Here is a 16,144-nt window from a genome sequence, read left to right on the forward strand (position 1 = left end):
CTATGCCTCCTTCTCTCTCATCATATAATGTTAATAGACAAAATAGCCAGGAAGGGGAAATCATCCTCCCATTTTAAAGATCAAGAATGAGTAAAAGTAGCCTGATATGGGGTAAGCCCAGAGTTATTTAAGAACTGATATTGCTGGTTCATAGTAGGGAATGGTTGATAAAGTACCAAAATTTGTGTGCACTGGTTATTTTGACTAACCAAGTTCAGTCAGTTGAGAATTTTGGGGAACTGTAAATGAACTAGGGGAATGAGCAAGGCAATAACAAAGCCGATAAAGTTTGGTGTGTTCTGTAATGCATATGGGAGTGGAAGCACTCCTTTGGTCATATGGTTTCTGCATTGCAAGTGAACTGTGTGAACCTGGGTGATGGTCCTCTTTTCTCTGTGCTGTGTGTAGAATCGTAGAATCACAGAATAGTTAGGGTTGGAAAGGACCTTAAGATTATGAAGTTCCAGCCCCCCTGCCATGGACAGGGACACCTCACACTAAACCATATCACCCAAGGCCTCGCCCAACCTGGCCTTGAACACTGCCAGGGATGGAGCATTCACAACCTCCGTGGGCAACCTATTCCAGTGCCTCACCACCCTAACAGGAAATAATTTCCTCCTTATATCCAATCTAAACTTCCCCTGTCTAAGTTTTAACCCATTACTCCTTGTTCTATCGCTACAGTCCCTAATGAAGAGTCCCTCTCCAGCATCCCTGTAGGCCCCCTTCAGACACTGGAAGGCTGCTATGAGGTCTCCACGCAGCCTTCTCTTCTCCAGGCTGAACAGCTCCAACTTTCTCAGCCTATCTTCATAGGAATAGGAATAGTGTAGGAAAGGTCTTTCCTGAACTGGCCCTAGATAGTTTGTGTTGCAACTGGAGACAACGACAGAATTCATATGCTGTTAGCAGCACTACCACTGTGAATAAGGAGGAGGTTCTCATTAGCAGACTTGTTGAGGATTAAACAAGAGAAAACGTACAAAACCCAGTCCTTCATGAGTGAAGTGGTTGTCTCATATTTTTTCTAGGAAGCAATCTTTATGCTTTACTCTTCAGTCTCTGATACGTATATTTACTGCATTCTATGCATTAAATTCAGCTTTCCTTTTGATCTTAGGAAAGCAATTGTCCTATTGTTAGAGGACCTGTTAGATTGTCAACTTAAATGCCATCATATAGTCCACAGGAGATGGACCTTCCTTTTCCAAAGAGGATAAAGCTGATACAGTTTTGTTGCAGAACTCCCAACAGGGGTGGCATTATCCATTTGATCTCGTTTGATTATCTTTTTAGTTTAAACAGTCTTGGGTTTGGCAGGCATTAGAACTGAGATAGAATGAAGACATCCTAGGACCACTCCATGCCCTTTTCTTTCAGATGGTGTTATTAGTATTTCTCAATTCCCTTTCCCTTTTGTGTAAATTTCTATTTGTAGGATCATACAGGTATTTGTCTATATATGGTATTGGTATTCAAACCTTCACATTTAAGATTTCAATTTTTAAAGTTTTGTGGTGGTGTTGATTTTAAACGTCTGTGTTGTCCAACTTGATCAGCATTTTAAACAAGAGTCTGTTTTGAGAAAGTAAGTGCACATCAGACTGTTGTTCTCTGAAATGTGCCATGCGTACATCAGCTCTTCTTCCAAGTCGCTTTCTCATCATCTAGCAGTACAGTGCTATCACTGGTCAAGTGCCCAAGCCTCATTGCAATGTACGCAACACACCACCTCCTGATTTCAGAGGTGAAGGTGCTTCCCAGTGAGCCAGATACCAAAATTAAAATGTCCTCCTGCGTGTACACAGCTCATGTTTCTGGCTTCTACAGAATCAGATGACAGCAGGAGTTAAAGACTTACAACTCTGGTGGTATCTGCATAAGAACTGATGCTGCCACTCCTCTCCTGCAGAGTTTTCCTGTAATTCTGTTTATTTTTGTTGAAAACTAACTATGAGGTTCCATAGGATCTGAGAAAGACAAAGAAGGGTTCTTCTTATTGGTTATTATACTGTTTGTGTGCAGACCTCATAGCAGCCTTCCAGTATCTGAAGGGGGACTATAGGGATGCTGGGGAGGGACTCTTCATTAGGGACTGTAGTGATAGGACAAGGGGTAACGGGTTAAAACTTAGACAGGGGAAGTTTAGATTGGAAATAAGGAAGAAGTTCTTTACTGTGAGGGTGGTGAGGCACTGGAATGGGTTGCCCAAGGAAGTTCTGAATGCTTCATCCCTGGCGGTGTTCAGGTTGGACAAAGCCTTGGGTGACATGGTTTAGAGCGAGGTGTCCCTGTCCATGGCAGGGGGGCTGGAACTTGATGATCTTAAGGTCCTTTCCATCTCTAACTATTCTATGATTTTATGATTCTGTGATTGTGTTCTGTTGTTGGTGTCCCAGGACTTTGACATTTGATCCACCTGTGGGGAAACCTGTCTAAAGGCAGAAGGAGGGTTCAGAAAGAGCTCAGTGCCGGAAGTTACTTTCATAGTGGGTATGCTTCTTGGTTGTGTGCTTATGGGGTGTCAGATGCTGTGGATACAGGATAAGAAAATAGAATAGGATTGAAAGCCAAAATGGTGTTCCACCTGAGCCTTGGTTAGAATTAAGGAAAATAATCAGCTACTTTGGCCCTTTTTTGACTGCTGTTGACTTGGTTTAGTACTATCATGACTTCCAAGTATGTGCAGCAGAAGGGAAGCCAGTCAGCTGTAAGAGTGGGGCCAGCAAGCATGAGGATTTGAGTACAGGATGGGACTGGAGACAAGGAGCTGGCTAGAGGCCAGGGGAAGGGGATGGGATGCTGCACCTAGGACAGGTGTCGCCGCTTGCAGGAGGGATGCCAGTCTGGCACAAAGCAGGGGTTGCACAGAGGTGGTGGTGATGATTAACACTATTCCCTGTGCAACACCATCTTAATAAGCCCTACACAAAAGCCTGACTATATCTTCTGCTCACTGCCAACCATGTGCACTTGCATGCCATCCAGGCCGTGATGCTGGTCTTTGGAGAAAACAGGCCCATAGGGCAGTTCTGTGATGTGAGCATAGGCAAATGGGAGATGCAGCTCCAGAGCCGCAGTGTATTTCTCTTTCAGCCTTCAGTAGGCAGTGCTGTGTGCCTGGGCCCTAGTTGCTAAGGGAAAGGCCACTTAGCTCTGAAGAATAAAAGCCCAAAATACATGGTCACTAGCAGAATTGCAGCAGTGAGCTAATAGGTATTGTCTCAGCTCTGCATGTCCTGTACTGAGGATCCCTCTGGCTGGATTCATTCCATATCATGTTCCCAAGTAGGATGGCTGTTGCAGCACTGTGGCATGCATGACTACACACCGTGAAGACACTGCTCAAAACACCTTTCATCCCCAATAAATCAAAGGTACAGAGTGCAACAGCATAATCTCTTACTACCTTGCTTTTCCCCAGATCCCCAACCTGTTCATGTCGAAACATAATAAGCAATCAAATACAATCTCCATTCAAACAATGGAGACTAGAGTTAAAATTGTCTTTTGGGAAAGAAAAATCTAACACATGCACGCTTTCTCGCAGGTGAGGAAAACTAAAAAAAATTAATAAATAAATAGAGTTTCTGGCCTGGTGCCAAATTAGGGTTTAAAAATTCATGCCCGCCACAAGAATTTATATAACTTATGAATAATTTATAGGCTGCACCAATAACGAGGGGTTTAATATCTGATAGAGATTATTTAATCGATAGAAAACAGTGCAGTGAAAAAAACCATCACAGAACTACAACATGTCATTCGGTGCTGGGCAGCTTTTAACCTCCACCTGCTACATGTATGTGCCTTCATAGATATGTATGGAAGGACATTTTGTAAATAGGGTGGTGGCATGGAAGTAGAATGGCCAGGGCTTTTTTCTTCTGGAGGCTTTATTTTGTCAGTCTGCTGTTCCAGACATTTCCCTTGCTGATTCACCAGAGCTTTGCAATGTAACGAGTTTTCTAGCTATTTGCTGAATTGGTCAAAAGGAGTAGCTAGTTTCTCATGTATAATCTGCTGAGGATCGTAGGTTAGTGTGAGGTGGTTCAGAGTTCAGCAAGACTGGTGGCAGGCACAAATGGCTGCCCCAAGTCTTGTGGCATGAAATGTCTTACCTGTAGGCATCACAAAACAGTAAACTTTGAGCATAGAGGAAGCAAGCAAGAATTCTGATTTTTCTTGTCTTTGTGTGTATCTCTTTCTATATAATTGCACCAGAGTTGTATATCTTGCTGGAACCTGAAGTTGTGCATCTTAAAAGCTAGCCAGTGCCACATGAATATCCAGTCTGGCATAGTAAAATCGCTGGAATATCACCCAGCAGTGTGTGATGGTAACAGTGGGACACTCAGACTTATGTAGAAGGCCAGCCTGCTTGTTTAGGTTTAAGTAAGGTAAAAAATGGATTATTAACTGGTTCCTTGATAGAAAGCAATTCCAAAACAAGCTGTGTGAATTGACTACCATTCCTAAAGCACCAGAGGGCATTTCCTGTTACCCTTATTTTTTCTTTTTTTATTTATAATACTTACCTGAAATACTTTATGTTTCAGTATAAACTTTCATCTAAAGATCTCTATCCACTAAATGCTTTTATAGTAATAAATACATTTGTATGACCCCAGAGGATCTAATTTGTGTAGCTGTGAATGTCTCATAAACTGTCTTCATCTATAAGGCTGAGAAAACAGGATCTGCATACCCACACTAGAATGTATAGTGATGGGCTGCTGTGGGCAATCCCATCTAGCAAGAACTTTAGTATTTCACACCATTCTTACTAATGACTGAAAGAGAGTTTCTTGTTCTTAACAGATCATAAATGGTGTGTCTGTTTGGGTTTTTTCTTGATTTTTTTATTCTGAGGGGAGATTCTTATTTTCCATAAATATTTGATAATGCATGCTCCTGGTGTTCTCTGTGCCAGCTAGTCTTTCTTAAACAGTATTTTCCCAGGTATTACTCAGAGCCATCCTGTTTCTTTTGCTACAGTCCTGATTTGGAGGTAGCATGTAGCTGCCTTGCCTTAATGAGAGCTCTGTGAGTTACTTCTCTAAGCTTTCTAGGGCTTGGGCAAAGGCACCCTTTAATAAGCTGTAGCATAGCCCCCCAGACAGGAAGGGGAAATCATCACCAAAAGTGTCTTTTTGCTGTTTTAAGTGATGTCTTCATAGTATTGTAGCGCAAAGGCAGTCTGGTCATGAAGAAGACCTTGCTGTGCTGGCACTTGACAAGAGTGGTACAGAAGCAGAGTCTATGCCCTAGTCAGGTTACAACCCAAACCAGAAAGCAACTGTTGGAAACCCAGTGATGGGGAAGTCGAAGCTGTTGTCAAGCATCACAGCAGAGAACAGTCTTCAGGAAGAAGCTGAAGAAAAATTATGCTGTAGTTCTGTCACTATCAGTGATGCTCTTCCAAGTATGGTGGGGAGGGGGAGCAGGAGTGTTGGGGGAGCCTCGATATTTAACAAGTGAATGGTGGAACCTGGCTTTGGAGACTGGTCAGAGACAGAAGTCAACTTTAAAGGCCAAAGAAGAGTTCCTAGGTTGGTTACAGAAGGGCCTTCAAGGTATCTAGAAATTAAGGCAGCTAGTTCATGTTAGATACAGTATAAATAAGGAGACAGTGGGGGTGTGGAAGGAATGGTCAAGGTAGAAGCTAAGAAAATTGTATTGCAGTGGTGATCTGAGATCTATTTTGAGTTGCCAGCACTGGAGCAAAAATGTGTTTATCAAAGTGAAAGAGACGGTGGTGGATTACTTTAGATAAAAGGTATCTAGCTAAATTTAGGCATGAAATTTTAGCCATGTGAGTGGTTAGGAAAACCCACACTACAAACCTGGATCATAACCAAACAAGCAGTGTTGTCCTTAGGCATAGAAAAGGAAAAAGTGGGAGTGGAGAGGCTAAGAGTTCTGGTTTAGACTTAATTGTGTTTGAGCCGATGGTAGGACAACCAAAGACGTTAGAGTGAAAAACAATGTCTGCATTTATTCAGGAGAAAAGTAAAAACCTACTGATTTTTTTTATCTGAGTGTCTAAATGTTGCAAGGGGTTTGTGTGTGTTTTGAGGAAAAAGTCACAGCTTTTTTTTTTAACTTCTTGTAGAGGCATCATAAATCTTTACAGCCCTGTCAATCAGTTAGTATATTTGGATTACAATCAAAAGACAGAGTGAATACAGACAAAATTGCTGATCATCAGATATTTCTTGATATAGGGGGAATTGGACCACCCTCTGTGTTTACAGGAGTTCTACTGACATGCAGGATTTGAAAAAGACTGGAATGGCTTGAAGGATAAAGGAATGATGTGAAATTGGTGGGCTGTCACATCTTGTGATCCCCAGAGTATAGGCAAGTTGGAATAATGAGGAAGAGAGGCACAGTGCTTTTTTGTTACATTTCCAATCTAAGCTACAGAACAAGCCACAGTCGACTATGGGGAAGCTACTGAGCATTAGAGGGTTCTGGAGTCTGTGCTGGTTCCTGGTATAGCCAGAATCTGAGTGGCACAAAGGTATTTTAAGACCACATTTCTCCACATGCCTGTTGGCTACTCCTTTTCTTTCACATGCAGAAATCATCCCTCTTTTGCCATATTGCTTAGTTTTCATTATTTTTTATTGGTTTGGATCCTGAAAGAGAAAATAAAATGGACAAAAAAAAAGAGAAAGAAAAGACTTTAGGATTATTCTAAGCTTGCTTTCATAAACTGCATGCACATCTCTGATAGGGTATGTAGTGGGTCATTTGAGGTTAGGAACTTATTAGTGCTTTTTTATTATATATTTATTTTATAAATTTTTTAATATTTTTAATTGTATTTTTTTTTTACTGGGGAGATGGTGATGATGGGATGCAGACGGAAAAGTGGCAAAGGGAATAGATAGGATGGTGCTGCACACAATCTCTCTGCTCCTTCAACACAAGATGAAATTATTCTTGTGTTAAGCATATGACTCCTTAAAGACCAAAGTCTTGTCTACTTCAAGCTCTGAAACTTAACCAGAGAATTTTAGCTTCATGTCTTGGCTTATAGCAGGGACATGAGATATCACACAAGACATGGGCTTTGGTGTCCTTATGAAAGCAAGTAATGGCCTGAAAAAATTTTTGCAACCTCTTAAAGTATATATCTAGTGAGGAAAACAAGTAATGAAGAATTTATTTTTAACACCACTCACACTTGTCTTCATACTGAGTTGCAGAAGCCTGATGTTCTCTTGCTTTCCCAGTTGCCCTAGCAGGCAGAGAGGAAATTGTTGGTGGGGACAGCATGGTGTAGAATGTTCAAGGGGCCACAGGTGCTAATCCCAGCTCTGATATTGTTTTACTGGGCAAATCACTTTGCTTCACATATGCCTATCAGTAAAGATCAGGAGGTTAATACTTGCAATACTTCTCATGTGAAATGAGGTGATTGTAAGAGCTGGTGTGTATCCAGAGCTTCCAAGACGTGAGAGCTAGGTGCTCTTACAGAGCCTTTTGTCATAATATAGCTCCTCTCTGTATTATCACAGCAGGTAGCGTGCATGCTGCCAGCCAGAGGCTGGGTCTTTCCTTTCCTTGAACCTCCTTGCAGTGACTATTACAGGGCAGGGTTTCCTACAGTGGCAAGACTGATGCAGTCAATCTTAAGTAGACAGGGTTTAAAAAAAAAAAAAAGCTTTATTCACCTGTAAGTTACTTTCATCTCCAAATGTAATAGGAGACTAGTTCTGCTTACTGGTCTGGGATTTTTAGAATTCGCTCACTTGCTTAGAATAAATGGGAAAAGTAGTACCAGAGTGAGATGAGAACCTGTCATATCTGAGCAAGATAAAAGGGAAGGGGAAACTGGAGGAAATACTGCTTAATGGTTTTCTACCCTACAGGCTATGTGTTATTTACCTTCTCCTGGATCCTCCAAGAGCTGGTACTGGCATACTCTCAATCCTGTAGGGCTTTGCTAAAGTAAAGGATTTTAGATGTTTATGTGGACTCAGGAGATCAGGATTCTCTTCTGTGCCACAGATTCAGGAAATATGTGGCTTTTGTATGTCTTATCTTCCAGCTTCTGGAATAATGCTCTTTCTTTGCTTTTCCTGATTGGCTTTTCAGAATGTGTGTTCTCTTCCTTTATGGAGTCATTCAGGCACACACACACAGATGGATAGTTACAAGTATACAGCATTTACAGAGGATTGTGTAAGCCATTACAGTGATAGAACTGATGCAACACTTGGAAATTTTTAAACCCTTCTTGTTGGCCTGTTTGGAAATAACATGTGTACTACCACTGTGCCATGTAATGTGCCAGCAAAGCATTGGCTTGCACAGAGATGGAGGCAGGTGCTGAATTATGCCCTTGTTTTATCGAAAATCTCCTAGTCCAGGGCTATCCTAAAAGACCCCCGCATCACACTGGAGGGAATAGGGTTGGTGGGTGACCAGCTGTAAATCCAAATTCAGAAATCCTAGCTGCAACATAACCATGTAGTACTTGTGGCATGATCCCTGCAGCATTTATTTCTTGCACTTGACCACTGGGGAATGTGTTTGTTGTCCTTCTCACTCCTGTCACGTTGGGGGCTTTTGTCGTATCAGAATACATTGTTGCTGTGCTTCTCTCTGTCCCTTGACTTGTCAGAGACACAAATCTTTTTCAAATGTTCTCCCCTGTTCATTTCCATTATTATATCTGGTGCTTCTAGGTGGCAAGCAAAAATGAATAACCTTATAAATGCTCCCTGTCTTTCAATTTGTTTTATTTTTCATACAGTGTGTCAGTGCATTTTTGTTGAGTGTTTTTAATAAGATGAAGTTGATGAAAATAAATTGCTTTGCAGTTCCTGCTGTGGGTGACAGAAATGCTGGGTCTGTAATTTTCCAAAACGGTGCATTTGAAACCAGTGTGGAGGGTGTTCTGTATGCCTGTAACTGCAATCATCTTTGTAAAATACCTCATAGAAAAAGAAAGCAGCTAGAAGTTTGAATTTTAGGGAGCAAGATGCACTGCTGTATCCAGCTTCAGTGAAAGAGGGAGCTGTCAAGGAGAAATTTAGGATTGATTATGTGCCAGCCTTGGGTCTGCCATATGAGATAGTTAGCCAGATCTGTCTCTAGTATGAGAGGAAGAATGAATTATAGACCAAACCCTCTAACCAGACTGTCTATTAGCCAAGGCTTGAAAAGTAAGGATTTGGACTTGAAAATGTGAACACCCCATTGCCCATGGCTACTTCATGTCAGCCTTCTTCTAAGCAGTTCAATGTCTTGCTCAAAAAAATGTAATGCAGATAAATGGTAATCTTCAAATTACCAAGGTGTACTCAGTAGACGGTCTGCACTTCTGTAAGTCAGCGCTCTCCTTGTACTGGCTGGGAGCTGGCACATGGAAGTCACACAGGAGCTGATAATGGACCAGGAGCTTGGGTCTGACTTCTGCAACTTCAAAGCTAATGCCATTATCATTAAGCTAATTTTACTTCCCTCAGAAAAGCTTTTAGTCCTTCTACTGTTCTGTCTTTTTGGAAACATTGAAAACAGGAACAGTTAAACCCCAGATTTATAATAATTTTCTCCTCTTTCCATTTCAAATTCAGAAATTACCTCCAAGATTATGCTGCTTGAGGTACAGACAAGACAGTATCCTGGATTAATTATTTTCATTGTCCACTCAAATTTGAAGAGTTGGATTAATACTGGCAGTAAAACAAGCTTGCTGTAAAGCACAGCGTTTAGAAATAGGGATCATACTGCACATACAGTTCAGCCTCGTCTGCTGTGCTATAGGGAGGAAGGGACAGAGAAGTACACTCAAACTTTGGAAAAATACCTAGTTTTGTTTGCAGTTTTTCTGGTGATGCCTCTTAAACAAACTGCCAAAGTTTTGAATGCCCTGTTCAGCCTTGCATTGCTGCTTTACAGAAACAACCTTTCAGATTACATGCTTTGTTGTACAACCCTGAAACTCACTTCAAAGGAGTTAGGCAGTGAGGGAGTACAGGTTTCTGCCTCTCTTACAGGGTTTAAACCAGCTAACTGAGCCAAAGTACTTTTTTTTTTTCAGTAAAAATAATTTGTTGTTTACACTTCTCATTTCAGACTGAATAAATAATGTTACTGCACTTCGTTCTGTATTAGAGTAGTATATGCTGGGCAAACAAGCAAGGAGACAGAAGAGCATAAAATCACAGCAGAGATGGAAAAGGTCCATGGAAGTTTCAAGCAATCCTCTCGCCAATAAAAGCCTATTGTTTAGTCCATATTACATCTGGTTTATTTTTAAATGCTTCAGTTGATGGTGTTCCTGCCAATTCCCTGGGGAAACTATTTCATTCCTACTATTAGGCAACATTTCCAGAGATTTATATTAAGTTTTCCTCTGCTTGGCTGCTTTTCATTACCCCTATTCGCAACTACTTACAACAAGATGGTTCCTCCATGGCAAGTCCTTTCCTTCCAGATGATTTCACTCTTCTCTCTATGACTGCCAGGAGCCATGTGCAAGGTCTGGGGTTTCCTCTGTTGCTCCTAAATCCTTGTTGTGCCACTTTTATTCACTCGGTGTTGCATTTTTCATGTGAGTTCCAACAGAGGGCAAATACTTCAGCAAATCACTGCTGTTAAGTAGCAGAAGCTGAGGCCCTTATATAGGCTGCACACAGGTAGGGGGGGTTTATCTGTTTTTTGTAATTAAATTTCTTATTTTCATAATTGATATAATTATATAAATTCATTATTTCATATTTTAAATTATTAACTATTTTTAATTCCCTTTAGTTTGTAGACATCTGTCTGGTTCTCAGGTGTCCAGGGCAAAACAGTATGGGAGTACGGTTTCAACACAACTGTTTTATAAAGGAACTGTCAGGTTGGTTAAGGGACCTGAGGCTTCCTAGTACAGTTTTACTCCGCTATAGCTTTAAAAGCTGCTGTGAAATCTGAAACCTGATTGTTCTCTTCTTCCCCTCCTGGTCTTTTGAGTCCTCTTTGGCTTACAGATTTTCTTTAACTGTTATATTGAGTACTGAGTCCAGCAGTGGCATGTCTAAAGTTTGCAGAATCTCTGTTAAGGACATTAATCACTCCCGATTTTAAAATGCTGATCCTTTTCCTCTGGTCTTCCCAGAAGTATTCTCCTTGACCTCATGTAAATGGAGGTGTTTGTATGTACTGTGTGAATGTGAGTGGGTTTGTATGATAATATGCTTACAAAATCCTGGCTTTGTTATTTTCTAGGTATTTGGTGCTAGAACATGTGTCAGGTGGGGAGCTCTTTGACTATCTCGTAAAAAAGGGAAGATTGACACCAAAAGAAGCCAGGAAGTTTTTCCGACAAATCATCTCTGCTTTAGACTTCTGCCATAGTCATTCAATATGGTAAGTACAGCCATTTCTAACAGGAATTACCTGTTACATAAAAGCACAGAATAAACAAATCTTATTTCTTGATACTTTTGCTTACTACTAAGTAACTGATATTAAAAGCATTGTCTAAAGTGCTGATGTATGTTTTAATTCTTGGCCATCTGTGAGACAGTGCGCCAGTCACAGATAAACTGTTCATGGAGAAGATCGTCCGTCATTTCTCACCAGAGGAGAATTCATTCACAAGGAGTGCTTTAACCAGGAAAACCAAAACCACGAAGGAAAAACAATTTAATTTCCATCGTTCTTGGGGCACTTTCCAATAACTAAGAATTACTTACACTGTATCAAAATGAATCCCTGAAGAAACCTGTGGCAATTACAAATACAGCAAAGTAATTTTATGGCTTCCTTCAGTTTTTGGAAACCTGCTGGCTTTTGGCAACCTTCACTGAGTCCCTTCTGGGCATTTGAGTCACTGCTGCCTTTAATTTCCTTTCCAGTATGGAAGAATTTCATTGATCTGGTTGCTGTTGCTACTCCATCATATGATTTAACCACCAAGTGTGGTTTAACCTGTGCTTTCAGGTGGTGGTTTAAATTGGACGAGTTTCTCCTTCATTTTCAGCATTTAAGTAATTTAAATTATATTGAAATCAAGTTGTTATAATCAGTCTGAGCAGAAGAGTTTCTACATACCTGCTGATCCATAAGTGACTGCTTATTTCTCAGAAATGTAGCTCCTCACAGTTAGATTGACTGGGGGACACCGTTAACACTGTGTCTGCGTGGCTGCTTCTCCATAACCACAGGCAGCCTTAGACTCCCTCTCTCTGGTGGAAGGCCACTGATAGATACTGTGGTAGCTGGATTTATATGATCCCTGTGTGATTACTTCTCAGTAACCATACAGTGATTTTCTGTATCCCTAGTTTTGTGCTGAGAAGTCACAAACCAGACAGACACCCATGGCATAAATGGCCACCGTAAAAATGGATGCCTAAATATATACCTTGCTTTTCCAGCTCTCTCCCTCTACATCTCTGGATCATTTCAACAGGAAATACTAATATGAAAGAGAGCATATTTCTAATAAATAGAAAGGGAGATTAGAACCTTTACGGAGGATATATTAAAGAGAGCATACTGTTAGCAGAAGAGACAGTTCAAAGGTGGTGGATCTGGGTGAAAAAGGTCCTGAGGACAATGCCTGACTGTCACTGGCAGGGTTACAGTAGTCATAGAAATTCCCAGAGAGAGCAGGTTGAACACCCTAACTAGAGGATCTAAGTTTTTTCTGTTGGCAGAGACCTCTGACAAGTTTTATTCTGCAAATTCCACAATTTTCCTCCCTGCTAATCAGCTGTATTGAGTGATAAGACCATCTTATAATCAGCATAATCCTTGGTAGGTTGTACAGCTGTTATTTTTTATGCACTCTGGGCAGTGAAACTGCTGGCGGATTGCATACATACATGTTTTGTTCCCTACTTGGCTTAACACTTAGAGACCCAGTCCAAGAAGACTCAAAAATGTTGAAGTACAACTGAAGAGAAATTATTTGCTCTTCCAAATGAATATTCCATAGAAATACAAAACTCCACTGGGATAGAATTTTCTGCAAAAGCATGCATGTGTACCCATGCATTCTAGTCCTTTGGGCTTGTGATGGATACCTCTTGATATGACAGGCTTTAATAAACTGAGTGAGGATAATGGTGAGGCTGTCAGACAGGCAAGCACTTCTGCAGGTTTAACGGTATGTGGAATTTCCAAGGCAGAGCGTATGCTTCTCTTGGGGAATCCATTTTCCTCTGTTAAACATATTGGACTGTGGGCAGTAGTCTTATTTAGGAGTAAGTCCCCTGTCTCCTTGCCAGCTCCCACTGGACTAGCATCTAGTGCTGAGTAAGTTAGCTTTTCTTCCTGCCAGGTCACTCAGGGTGGTATGTGTTATATTAGACTTTGTGTTGTATTCTGGGCAGTCATCATTAAACCGTTTTTGAAAATCAGAACATGCATAAATATATGTATGTGCATGTGTGTGAGTATAAAAGTTAATGTGCTTTCCTAAGCAATGAAGCCTGACCTTGTCCTGTCATGGGGCATAGAAATGACAAATCATCTCATCATCCAGGTTATCCAGTTATGACCACGCTGAAAAATGAAGGCTTCTGTTTTGGTTAATGACTAAGTGTGGGTGCCTCTAACCTACTGGCAGAATAGATTGATAGCCTGGTGTCCCCAGCCACATATTATTGTCCCATCTTCTTCCTGTACCTCCCAAAACACTGTGAAATACGTCTGGCTTGCTTTCAGTATGTAACCACATTCAGCTTTCACTGCTGAATATGTTTTGATGCACCAGGATTCCCAGATCAAAGAATCAGAAAGGATTCCCTAATCCTCCTGTCAGTAAAAGGCTTCTGCTGCTATTGTGTGGAGGGATCCCCTGTGTCTGAGAGGTGTTCTCAAAAAAGCAGCTCAGACAAGGAAGCAGAATAGGCTTGGAGCTTGAGTCTGTGTGTTGGTTTGAAAAAGTTTGAGCTTCCTGTTCTTTATTTAACAGAAACAGTGGGGGAATATCTGATGTACCTCACTCCAAGTTGGAGTCACTTATGGGGTTTTGTGGTACAGGTTGGCCATGGGGAAAGCTTATAGGTAACCTACTGTAGGGTTTTCTAAGGACTTGTAAACAGAGCATTATGCCATGATAGGGACCCACAGACAACTGTGAATGCAAGCAGACAGCACCATGCCAGAGGTATTTATGGGATTCTGCAAAGTGTATCTGTGTTACCTTGCTGCTTTCCCTGAGCTGGCGAGCCAAGCATTGGCTTAGATCGGTGATGCAGCATTATTGCTTCTGGTTCCAGCTCTTCCTCTGTATTAGCTCTGAGGGCTCTGCACCATGCTGCAGTGCCCAGAGCAGACATGCTCAGAGGTGGTGCAAGAGATGGCAGAGGAACCTGGGGTTCCTTGGACATCAGTGTAAGTCCATCGTAGCCTGGGAAGTTTTCTTTGGACATAACTGATGTTTTTTTCCTAAGCTGCCATTTACCTAATGCTGCATGTCTGCTCTCCTAAATTCAAGGCCTTTAAGATGTCTCAGCTGGGTTCCCCAGATTAACAGCTAATTCAATGCCGACTGAATTTCTGTCAGAAACAATGTAGGAGCACATATTAGGGTAGGTCGCAGATCCTTGCTTCCCTCAGGAAGTCTCTTTTCTGGGGAGCGAGGGAATGCTGCAGCACCAACTGAGGGTTGAGCCTGGCGAGGGGAGCTGGCGGGCGCCTCATTGGCTGGGCGTGACATCACCAGCAGGAGCTGGGATTGGTGGCCAGCGCATTTTGTGTGTGTTGGGTTTTTCCTTTGGTCAAGCTCATATTTGGTGTCTGTATCTCACAAGCTGACAAATAAAAATATGATTACAGAAAATGCCCCTTGGCAAACCTTATTATGGCTTCAGAGATAACAGATAATGCCAATTACTGTGCAGGCACTGGTGACAGGGAGAGGAAATCCCCTGCGGTAATGAGCAGCGAGATGATTATTTCATTTTATTTTTATTTTGGTTGTGTTTCATTTTGTGGGTTTGTGGGGTTTTTTTCCAAAGCATGCACAAGAGGGGTTAAGGCAGGTTCTTTATGAATATTGATAAATGACAATTATGAGGGGCCTTTCTCCTTTCATTGCCTGGAGCTGTGCTTGCTTGAATACGCACAAGGCTCTTGCTGAAGTGCGTCTGTATGTGCATGCGTAGGCATGGGGGGGTGTGACTTAGAGGTCTGAGACAATGAATAAGAGCTTTGTCTGACTTTGCCTTGTGTTTTTCCCATCAGTGCAGATGGGGGACAGTCTACTTATAAAATAATGCTTCGAGATTTCACAGCAGTAGTGCCAAAATCTCTGGTATATTCCTGCAGGCAGAAGCTGCATAGCGCTGTCAGTAAAGGAAGCACACTTTTGGGGGAAAATCTGGTGTGTCTTCAAGCAAAAGAGAAAGCTGAAGAATGCCAGGTGCCATGTTCTGTCAGATAGTGCCACCCTCCTCATAACTCCTGCTCTGCCTTGCTTGCTTCATTTATAAGGAGCATACTATGGTATTCTGCAGGGATGGTCTGTCAAACACTTCAGACTGCAGCAACTGGACACTTTGAAATCAGGATTTAAGGCCTCCAAATGTCAAACTGTTCTAGAAATTGTGGAATTTAACAAGGTTGGTTTCTGGTTAGTTATTTTCTGGTCCTTGAGTCTTTAGGTTTTCAAGTTTTCTTTCATGCTGTCAGAAGGGAGAACGGTAGCTTTTCCCCTGTTCAGAACTGAGATTCACCAAGCATTGCCTGAATCCAGGACTTTCAGTTCTGTGATCGGGACGCAGTCTAAAAGAGTGAGGAATTTTCAGATTTCCCTTGTACAGGGAACCGGAAAAAACCCATCAAGTACAGCAGCTGCAATGCCAATGGCAGAGTTAACAGCTCAGCTAAATGGGTTTTTGTAAGTTCACTTCTTTAGATAAGCCACTGGAAACTCAGAAATGGCATAGTCATATTGTAAGCATAACCAGGTAACATTCTCTGACAAGGACAGTAGTGGTGATCAGAACTGACAGCCTGTTCTGGCTTTGAAATATGTGAATATATGTTTTGAGGTGAAGTTGGTAGGGAAAAGCAATATATTTTCATAGATCCATGAAAATAATTGTTTAAAAGCGAGCAAGGTGTTAGGCATACAAACTCTTCTCCAGGTCTCCTGGTATGTTTATAGGTGTTGTCGTTT

At 41.6% G+C, this 16,144-nt stretch overlaps 1 protein-coding gene across 14 annotated transcripts in view; it reads left to right on the forward strand.

Annotated features, from left to right (window-relative positions):
• Nucleotides 1-16,144, forward strand: part of BRSK2 (BR serine/threonine kinase 2) — a 327,161-nt gene that overhangs the window by 219,236 nt on the left and 91,781 nt on the right. For all 14 annotated transcript variants that reach the window (XM_061342432.1, XM_061342434.1, XM_061342433.1 and 11 more), the window contains one exon: nt 11,236-11,376. In XM_061342432.1, the coding sequence (XP_061198416.1) occupies nt 11,236-11,376 (141 nt within the window). The remainder of the gene's footprint in view (nt 1-11,235; nt 11,377-16,144) is intronic.

This window comes from Neopsephotus bourkii, unplaced genomic scaffold (assembly GCF_033783945.1).
Source record: "Neopsephotus bourkii isolate Nb327-2 ecotype Australia unplaced genomic scaffold, CSIRO-AGI_Nbou_v1 NB_1792, whole genome shotgun sequence".
NCBI classification, from domain to species: domain Eukaryota; kingdom Metazoa; phylum Chordata; class Aves; order Psittaciformes; family Psittacidae; genus Neopsephotus; species Neopsephotus bourkii.